This window comes from Borostomias antarcticus, assembly GCF_949987555.1.
Source record: "Borostomias antarcticus genome assembly, chromosome: 35".
Taxonomy (NCBI): Eukaryota; Metazoa; Chordata; class Actinopteri; order Stomiiformes; family Stomiidae; genus Borostomias; species Borostomias antarcticus.
Window position 1 is genome coordinate 544,209 of NC_140268.1, and position 10,941 is coordinate 555,149.

The window sequence follows — 10,941 nt, forward strand, 5'->3', positions numbered from 1 at the left end:
CAGCATTCAGCCACGACCCTAAATACACAATCTTTTGCGTAACTTTGAAACGGTTCTGCCCTTTACTGCTAAACCCAGGTTTTCTGAGCCATTGAAGTTAAGTCATGCCGGCAAGTGCGTCAGAAACCTATAAGAGAGATCTTATTTAAAGAAGTAGGCTGCTTAAAAATAGCGCGGCTCCTCTAGGAGGTGAGGGAGCTGCTCTAGGAGGCGAGGGAGCTGCTCTAGGAGGCGAGGGGGCTCCTCTAGGAGGCGAGGGAGCTGCTCTAGGAGGCGAGGGAGCTGCTCTAGGAGGCGAGGGAGCTGCTCTAGGAGGCGAGGGGGCTCCTCTAGGAGGCGAGGGAGCTGCTCTAGGAGGCGAGGGAGCTGCTCTAGGAGGCGAGGGGGCTCCTCTAGGAGGCGAGGGAGCTGCTCTAGGAGGTGAGGAGGCTCCTCTAGGAGGCGAGGGACGATTAGTGGCTGGCCGGTCGGGTTTGAACCAAGCCTGGAGAGGACAGCCACTTCAACCCCACCGCAACAGAAATCTTATGGCCAAACTGTGTGTGTGTGTGTGTGTGTGTGTGTGTGTGTGTGTGTGTGTGTGTGTGTGTGTTTTCACGTGGTGCGTGTGTGTGTCTGTTTGTTTTTGTGTGTGCGCGAGAGAGAGAGAGAGAGAAAGAGAGAGAGAGAGAGAGAGAGAGAGAGAGAGAGAGAGAGAGGAAAGAGAGAGAGAGAGAGAGAAAGAGAGAGAGAGAGAGACAGAGAGAGAGAGAGAGAGAGAGAAGAGAGAGAGAGAGAGAGAGAGAAAGAGAGAGAGAGAGAAAGAGAGAGAGCGTCAAAGGGGATGAGGAGGAGAAAAGACCTCAAAGAGACGACGGTTTACAAAAGTAAGAGACAGATCTGTGAAACACATCCAGCGCCAGAACCTCTCCCCACTCATCAGAACCTCTCCCCACTCATCAGGACATCTCCCCACTCATCAGAACCTCTCCCCACTCATCAGAACATCTCCCCACTCATCAGAACCTCTCCCCACTCATCAGAACATCTCCCCACTCATCAGAACATCTCCCCACTCATCAGAACCTCTCCCCACTCATCAGAACATCCCCCCACTCATCAGAACATCTCCCCACTCATCAGAACCTCTCCCCACTCATCAGAACCTCTCCCCACTCATCAGAACATCTCCCCACTCATCAGAACCTCTCCCCACTCATCAGAACATCTCCCCATTCATCAGAACCTCTCCCCACTCATCAGAACATCTCCCCACTCATCAGAACCTCTCCCCACTCATCAGAACATCTCCCCACTCATCAGAACATCCCCCCACTCATCAGAACCTCTCCCCACTCATCAGAACATCTCCCCACTCATCAGAACCTCTCCCCACTCATCAGAACATGTCCCCACTCATCAGAACATCTCCCCACTCATCAGAACATCTCCCCACTCATCAGAACCTCTCCCCACTCATCAGAACATCTCCCCACTCATCAGAACATCTCCCCACTCATCAGAACACCTCCCCACTCATCAGAACCTCTCCCCACTCATCAGAACCTCTCCCCACTCATCAGAACATCTCCCCACTCATCAGAACCTCTCCCCACTCATCAGAACATCTCCCCACTCATCAGAACACCTCCCCACTCATCAGAACCTCTCCCCACTCATCAGAACACCTCCCCATTCATCAGAACATCTCCCCACTCATCAGAACATCTCCCCACTCATCAGAACATCTCCCCACTCATCAGAACATCTCCCCACTCATGAGAACATCTCCCCACTCATCAGAACCTCTCCCCACTCATCAGAACATCTCCCCATTCATCAGAACATGAGAGCAGGTTCTCAACATCTCCCCATTCATCAGAACATGAGAGCAGGTCAACATCTCCCCACTCATCAGAACATGAGAGCAGGTCAACATCTCCCCACTCATCAGAACATGAGAGCAGGTCATCAACATCTTCTGCGCCATCGCCTCCTCACAAAGAAAGGTAGCCATCAAAGAGCTATGGTTGATGAGACTGGACACTGATGCCCAGGCCAGTCTCTCTCCATCAGCACAGGTCAGAGAGGTCAGAACAACAAGATCTACGGCAAGCAGCAGGGAACCATGTAATATGGTCAAATTCCCCCTGAAAACAAGAGACCGCCCAAACTCCATAATCACATGTCTGTCAGGATGGTTACCATCAACAGCAGTTAGACGAGCAACACAAACCTCCAAATGGCTAAAAGCTCCAATCAACCACGATGCAAGTTCACAACAGTATAAATAACTATCTTCACACAATGACACACATGGTCGAACTTTTACTCACCTGAGGCAGGTAATCATCGCTGCCAGCAGACTGTCGGCAATCCAAAGGTGTGTGTGTGTGTGTGTGTGTGTGTGTGTGTGTGTGTGTGTGTGTGTGTGTGTGTGTGTGGTATCTCAACGCCACCAACAGCAAAGTGGCTGTGGAAGCTTAGAGCTGGATAGGAGAGAAACAATGGGACCGACTAAAGAGAGAGAGAGAGAGAGAGAGAGAGAGAGAGAGAGAGAGAGAGAGAGAGTGTGTGTGTGTGTGTGTGTGTTTGTGTGTGTATTCAATAATTTAGGCGCGTGATCGAGACAAGCAAACTGCGTGCATGTGCAAAAAAGCGTTTGTTTTCTGTTCCGCAATTAACGCTGAGGATAAAGAAATGTGATATTCTCTCTGGCTTCTGATCACTGCCCTCTGCACCCATGATAGAAATGAAATCTGCAAGTTGACATCCGCAGCTCCAAGAACTTCAAGCAGGCAGAACTCAACAGCCCACTCAATGCTATGAAGACCTCAGTTCCAAAGAAAATGCTTACAAAAGCCTTATTTTTTCTTTTTTTTTTACAGGAATATTGATTCTCAGCCAATTAGAGAAGCTTGTTGTTTCCTCGCTCAGGTGTGTTTGACTCCCAAAGCTCCGGTCTGTGACACACCGCGCACATTCAACTCTGAAAACCCCCTTTCTGTGCACAGCACTGAACGAACATGAGGGAGCGGATGAATGATTATTTACAGTGTACTTTCAAAGCATGACCTTAATGGCCTTTGGGTGAAATCAGTTGATCACATTCAAAACAATCGTGATACTGTAGGCATGTTGCATTGATGAATTTACTCGATCTCAATGGGTTTCTGGGTAATACTGCTTTTGGGTTATGCGGATTTTGAACACTGCTCAATGTGTCCCCACAGGGCCACAAAAAAACAGCCAATATCAGCTTCTCACACCGAAACACCCCAACTGCACGGCGCCAGCGCGAGGAACAAGGCGATCGTTGGCTTTCGCCTATCTAAAATCAACAGGGTTTTGTGAGAGTACTTCAACAGACGTTAGCATCTTAGCATCTTAAAGTGTAACTTTATAGTCAAAGCACATTCTGCAGTGGGAACCCCCTGATCAGGGGCTCACAGAGTGATGCACGTCAATACTGGGCGTCTCTTTGACATTTAGTTACAAAACTGATACTTTGGTCTTTTAGTAGTGAATCTAAGAAGGTGTAGAAGAGTTTTTGAAGGCGTAGAAGAGCTTTTGAAGGCGTAGAAGAGCTTTTGAAGGCATAAAATAACTTTTGAAGGCGTAGAAGAGCTTTTGAAGGCATAGAAGAACTTTTGAAGGTGTAGAAGAACTTTTGAAGGCATAGAAGAACTTTTGAAGGCGTAGAAGAACTTTTGAAGGCGTAGAAGAACTTTTGAAGGCGTAGAAGACCTTTTCAGGCATCAGAGGGGAGCAGCTCTGTACCCTCCCTCCTAAACGTGGGTAGTAACGTTACCGCTCCACATTCTCCTCAAACACAAAAGGGACAGGAGAGCCTGGCGTTGGGGGTATAGCTGCCTTTTATAAACTCCAGTCTGGAAGGGAGGCTTGGCTGAGAATGAAATATTCATCCGCTGTCTTGATTAGATCCCCAATGGTGATGGCGGCTGTCACTGAATATCTGGCCCCTACGCTGTTGAAGTCTGTCACAACGCCATCCTCGTCACTGTGGTTGTTTTGGAGATATATAGTGGCTAATGGTGGCGGGAAAAGAAGTCTCCTTGAATGCTAACTAGACTTGAATGCTAACTAGACTTGAATGCTAACTAGACTTGAACGCTAACTAGACTTGAACGCTAACTAGACATGAATGCTAACTAGACTTGAACGCTAACTAGACTTGAATGCTAACTAGACTTGAATGCTAACTAGACTTGAATGCTAACTAGACTTGAATGCTAACTAGACTTGAACGCTAACTAGACTTGAACGCTAACTAGACTTGAATGCTAACTAGACTTGAATGCTAACTAGACTTGAGGGAATTACTGTCCTTTTGATGTACTTTTACTCTGGCGTCTTCTAAACAAGCAAATCAAATCAGTGAGTCAGAGAGCTAAGAAACTCAAACTAGCTTCTGAAGTTAAGTGTGTGTGTGTGTGTGTGTGTGTGTGTGTGTGTGTGTGTCTGGTGTTTACAACATATTTCCATAATTCATCTGATTTGTGTGTGTGTGTGGGTGTGTGTGTGTGTGTGTGTGTGTGTGCGCGCATGTATGAATGTATTGATGTGGGTGTGTCAGTTAGCCAGACTAAGGCATTAAAGTCCCGGTTGCTCACTCACTGTGTGTGTGCGTGTGTGTGTGTGTGTGTGTGTGCGTGTGTGTGTGTGTGTGTGTTAGTGCGCGCGCGTGCATGCGCGTCAACTTTTTCTACCGTAGAGCATGAGAGAATGTTGAGGGAACACAAACGGCTCTTGCAGGCAGCTGATTGGTACCTGACGTTGTCAATCAGCTGCTGATGGTCGTCTGTGATCAGGACGTCGGGGAGGGCTTGGGCCAGGCTCTCCACGTCTCTCTCCACAGCGTACAGCTTCAGGACCTCGAACAGCTTCTCCTTCACATCAGGCTCCTCCCCCAGGACCTCCTCCACCTGCCACGCACACACACACACACACACACACACACACACACACACACACACACACAGCCGAATAACAATGTTAAGAATCATACATAGTGACATACAGAGGCACACGTACGCACGCACGCACGCACGCACACACACACACACACACACACACATACACACACACACACACACACAGCCGAATAACAATGTTAAGAATCATACACAGTGACATACAGAGGCACACGTACGCACGCAACGCACACAAGACCCGCCCACCCCACAAGACCCTCCCACCCACAAGACCCTCCCACCCACAAGACCCGCCCACCCACAAGACCCTCCCACCCACAAGACCCTCCCACCCACAAGACCCCGCCCACCCACAAGACCCGCCCACCCACAAGACCCTCCCACCCACAAGCCCCGCCCACCCCACCTTCTTGTTGAAGTCCACGGCCTTCTGGGCGCGGTCCTGCCTCACGCCGTCGCCGCTCTGTGACATCACCCGCATGCTGTTGCTAAGGCGCTTGGGCCGCCGGCTCATACTGAGCACGCCCAGACGCAGCGGGCGCCCCTGCGCCGCCTTAATCATGGCGGCCGCCGTCTCGTGGTGCTTCACGGGGATGCCGTTGACCTCCATGACGAAGTCGCCGGCTTTGAGGCCGCTGCGGCCGGCGGGGCAGTTGGGCATGCAGTCCTCCACCAGCAGGGGGCTGTCTCCCACGATGGTGAAGCCGAAACGGCCATCCGGCCCTGGGGAGACGTCGATCTGGGGGGGCGGGGCAGGTCAAGGCTGGTTAATCAGGGAGGAAGTTAAAGTCGCACTGAAATGAAAAAAGCATTCTGTCCCATTTTGGTTCATAATTGGTCATAGTGTTCACCTATTCAACGATGTATGCCAAAAAAAAATATAAATTCTACTTTTGTTGTAATCTTATATCAAAGTATATAATTTCTTATTCCTGGAAAACGGTAGGTCACGTGCAATGACGACAACAGGTACCTTAGATTTTAGGCCAATAATCTCACGACATCCACCCGTCAATCAACGCTATCCTTCTATCGAATCTGTCTAAAGTTCTTAAAACAAGAGTGAGTGACCGGGGAACGAAAGCGATAGTTTATAACGTGAAAAAGGAAGTGACACAGTTTCAGGATGAAGAGGACAGGGAAGTGATGTCACACAGGAACAACTTGTAGTTTTAACAGACTGATTCTAGAGGAACGAACTACAAAGTTAGAACAACAGTCAAGTAGGTAAACAAAACACAGTGGTGAGACTTGAATTTCAGTCACACCCTCCGTGTGAGAACGTGCGTGGCTCTGCTCTGACCTGCTCTACGCGGGAGACCACCCCGATGCTAGGCGGCACCGTCTTCAGGGTCTTGGCCAGGGCGATGAGGGCCTGGGTGCTGAGGCTGGCCACCTCCTGGCCCTCGATGTCCACCACCTGGTCTCCGGGCTGCAGGCCGGCCAGGTAGGCGCTGCTGCCGTCCTCCACGGACAGGATGTAGCTGGGGCCCGTGCCCCCCAGGCGGAAGCCAAACTCCTCGGGCCAGTTCTGGTTGGTGGCAGGGAGGGTCAGGACTGGGGGGGGCGCAGGTGACAGGGAGATGAGAAGGATAGGGAGAGAGAAAGAGAGAGAGAGAGAGAGAGAGAGAGAGAGAGAGAGAGAGAGTATTGTTAAAATGTATTTGTCATTCAATATATACGGAAGAGCATTAGGGCCAACAGCGGAGTTTTTTTTTTTTTAAGCTTCTGAGTTTAAAGTCAGAAATTCTGACTTTTTTTCTCAGAAGTTATTTTGGACTTTTTTCTCAGAAATTCTGACTTTATTCTCAGAAATTCTGACTTTAATCTCAGAAGTTATTTCTGACTTTTTTCTCAGAAATTCTGACTTTAAAGTCAGAAATTCCGATTTTTTTTTCACAGAAATTCTGACTTTAATCTCAGAAGTTATTTCTGACTTTTTTCTCAGAAATTCTGACTTTAAACTCAGAAGCTTAAAAAAATATTACTCAGTTGTTGGCCCTAATGCTCTTCCGTAAATATATAGCCTACTGTATGGCGACTGTATTTTCTTGTCATGTCGAAACACCGAAATTGGATTGAATTGTGAGGAAGAGTGAGAGGGAGGGAAAAGAGGTTGTGTGGAGTTTTGCTGGATAACTTTAAATCGAGTTTAACCTATCACACACAGTGGGGCGAATTCACAAAGAATGGATTGCGGCCCGTAAGAGGACCATGAATTGCGTGTCATTTGCGCTCCGTCTTAACGACCTATTCACTAAAGATATTGCGCTAATAATACTACATGACAAAAGCTCAATATAACCATATCAATCAAACAAAACATATGGAGCGAAATATACAGTAGCATGTGTTCAATTATGAGCAAATCCTGGTTCTTCAAAGACCGCTGGTCCTGAAGGAGAGAAGTGAGAGAAGGAGGCTATTTAGGACATTTGGAGCAGGGCCCGCTTCTGTTGTGAACCGCTGGCCCTCCCCCTGGTCACTGGCCTCATTCTGGCTCTGCAGTCGGCGGCTGCGTCTCAATACTCTAGAACCGCTCCCTCTCCTACTCTCCTCCCCTACATCCTCGGCGCTGATCTAAAACCCATCAGAATAAATCAAAGCAATATGGAAAAATGCCAAAGAATAGATGGATTAAGTCCAGTCAGAATGGTACTGAATGAAGGAAGTAAGACAAGGAAAGGAAGCTAGCTCATTGAGATGTGTCCCCCTTCTTGCCTGTGCTGGAGAACTGGTTACCTTGTATCTCTAGAGGAAGCAGTCTCAGGTGCTTTCACCACCCTCATAGCCTATTACCCTATGACTGCGTAATCCCACGGGGATCAATATTTAATGAAAGTCTCACTGAGTTGATATGCAATTTCCGATGCATTATTCAAAAGGTCACGGTCCACTTCTTGACTAGTGGATGCACACTGCACCAAGCACACTCTCAAACACAAGCACACAACAACGTGAAGGTAGGCTACAGTATGAAGAACCACAGGATGACGAGGGTAGACGTCTGGTCAAACCAAAGACTATTCAAGGACACTCAGACAAATTGTAGAGTGCTAAATTGAATCATACAAACTTAAAGTGTGATGCGTAAGTAAATTAGGACATGGTAAATCTAAGAATACATGGATTAAAAACTCCTCTTCTCACCAGACCACACAGAACACAAATTTCACACAAACACAAAAGCCCATTACAGATTACTGAAGTTCTTACTCTCTCTAGACATAGACACAAAGCCTGAAGTTCTTCAGAAGCCGGCGACCCAGATACAAACACAGCTTTATCTCCGCCTTTGTCCTCTTCTGTCCTAACTAAGACCAAGACAAATCAAAAAAATGAATTAATGAAACGACTTACAGAAGTCTTTGGAGGCGTTGCGCGTTCCGGACTTAGTCGAGCGCAGTGAGAAGCGCCCCTTCCTGCTTAGAAAGCGTCTCATCTTCACCCGGATGGCTTCCGTTGGCGGGTCAACTCCCGCGAGGACTCGTACCAGCCACCGCCCCAACGTCCCCGTCTTGGGGGTGGGGGGGTGGGGGCGGGGGTCAACGCAGCCGAAGGGTCCCCGCTATCACCCACCCTGCTCGGTACCCTTCGCCGCCCGCCTCCAGCCACCCGCTCTTGCCCCACCGACACCGACCGAGCAAGCCCGCTCGGGAGGGTCACATCGGTGGACGCGGTCACGCCGGTGCCTCCACCTCCGCCCCGGAATCAGAGAAGCAGAGGAGCGGAGACGACGGGAGGGAGGCCGAGTGAGAGGAGCAGCGGTCCGGAGCGCGGGCTCTCCATGGCGGGGTGAGACGGTCCGGCCTCCAGCCTCTCAGCCCGACAGCCCTATCACGCAGCGTCGTTCGGGAAACTGGGACACGCTCGCTCGATGATCCTTTCGCGAGGAAAGATACTGCGGAGCCCCATTTTTCTATAAATACCTCTCTCTCTCTCTCTCCCTCTCCCTTCCTCCTACCCCCCTTTCTTCCGCCTACTCTCTCTCTCTATCCTTCTTTCAGATGAGGCCCTCTCAGAGGGATGAGGAGTGACCCAGAAAACGGAGTGTGATACCGGCGAGGGACACTTCTCTCTCTGATTAGAGCAGGTCTCTCTGAACCTCGGCATGGGGCGCGCAGACACGGCGGCGAGATCTTCTCAAGGTCGCCCCCTCCTCAAGCGTGGCGACGCCGTGACCGGGGCTGTCACACGAGTGCCACACCTTCGATTCCCGGGGTGCGAGACTGACAGGCCAGCGCAATACCCAGCAACACTCTTAACTCCTGCTTGTGGTGGGCAGCCATGCCAGAAGATCGAGGTGTACCATTATGACAGGCTGAAGTATGACAGTTGATGAGTCGGCAAACTCGGCTCTTCTTCCATGACTCAACAGGCATCCACTCAGAGCTAGACAAAACAGATAGTGTAGGGGCAAGGTTCTGGGTTCTGTACCCTATCCACTCAAAGCAGATGAGTGTAGGGGCAAGGTTTTGGGTTCTGTACCCTATCCACTCAAAGCTGCTCAAAACAGATGAGTGTAGGGGCAAGGTTCTGGGTTCTGTACCCTATCCACTCAAAGCTGCTCAAAACAGATGAGTGTAGGGGAAAGGTTCTGGGTTCTGTACCCTATCCACTCAAAGCTGCTCAAAACAGATTAGTGTAGGGGCAAGGTTCTGGGTTCTGTACCCTATCCACTCAAAGCTGCTCAAAACAGATTAGTGTAGGGGCAAGGTTCTGGGTTCTGTACCCTATCCACTCAAAGCTGCTCAAAACAGATGAGTGTAGGGGCAAGGTTCTGGGTTCTGTACCCTATCCACTCAAAGCTGCTCAAAACAGATGAGTGTAGGGGCAAGGTTCTGGGTTCTGTACCCTATCCACTCAAAGCTGCTCAAAACAGATGAGTGTAGGGGCAAGGTTCTGGGTTCTGTACCCTATCCACTCAAAGCTGCTCAAAACAGATGAGTGTAGGGGCAAGGTTCTGGGTTCTGTACCCTATCCACTCAAAACTGCTCAAAACAGATGAGTGTAGGGGCTGGGTTTTGGGTTCGAACTAGGTTTTCCTTTCTCTTTGAGCCCCAGAGGAAAGTATTCTTGGCTCGCGGCACTGTTTACCCCTCGGGGCGCGACTCAGTTGGCATGGAATTGTGCTCAGGGGTAGATGGATGGAGAACACAGCGGTATCTTACCTTAAGGGGGGGGGTATACAGTCCAGTCTATGAGAGACTTTTCTTACACCGGAAATTTGATTTTCAGTAAAATAAAGAACTGCTGTAATTATACCGATTGTTAACAGATGCTGAATGTAGGGGATAATGTTTGATCTGGGTTTTGCTGCAAGGTAGGGAGGAAGGAAGGATGCATTTTGCGCAGTATTGAAACAAGGCCGCCCTACAGAGGAGATGCATGGCTAGGCTGAGGGGCGGCTGTAGCTCAGTTGGTAGAGCGGGTCGTTCAGTGATCGAAGGGTCAGTGGTTTGAATCCCAGCTCCGACTGTCCACATATTGAAGTGTCCTTGGGCAAGACACCTAACCCCAAATTGCTCCCAATGAGCAGGTTAGCACCTTGCATGGCATCTACCGCCATTGGTGTGTGAGTGTGTGTGTGAATGGGTGAATGAGAGGTCATTGTAAAGCGCTTTGAGTGCCGCTTAGGTGGAAAAGCGCTATATAAGTGCAGTCCATTTACCATTTAGGCCAGAAGTGATCAGACACTACAGCTCGCCAGAAGCAGGGCTTTGTTCAAGTAGAGAGAGAGGGACTCTCTAGAACACAATACAGCTATACTCCCCCAGTGGGACGCAGACAATTACTCCTAATCTCTCACACACATGCATATTCCACAGATAAACACTTAGTAATGGCCGCTTAGATGAAGGAAGTCTGTTTGCACTTTACACAGAATGGACTGGTTTTGTGTTTGTAGCCAAGCGTTTCCATATTGCAAAAATAGAGTAAAAAACGATCTAAAGGAACATGAAGGTGAGTTGAAGAACATCTCTTAAGAGTTCGGTTCCCTAGGGAA

General features: G+C 49.3%; 1 protein-coding gene across 1 annotated transcript in view; it reads right to left on the bottom strand.

The window, feature by feature from the left end:
* grid2ipa (glutamate receptor, ionotropic, delta 2 (Grid2) interacting protein, a) overlaps positions 1 to 8,376 on the bottom strand; it is a gene marked incomplete at both ends in the record, with an annotated part of 26,586 nt that extends 18,210 nt beyond the window's left edge. The window contains 4 exons of the mRNA XM_084460981.1: positions 4,771 to 4,925; positions 5,341 to 5,673; positions 6,238 to 6,491; positions 8,295 to 8,376. Coding sequence (XP_084317107.1) covers positions 4,771 to 4,925; positions 5,341 to 5,673; positions 6,238 to 6,491; positions 8,295 to 8,376 — 824 coding nt within the window. The remainder of the gene's footprint in view (positions 1 to 4,770; positions 4,926 to 5,340; positions 5,674 to 6,237; positions 6,492 to 8,294) is intronic.
* Positions 8,377 to 10,941: the final 2,565 nt, after the last annotated feature.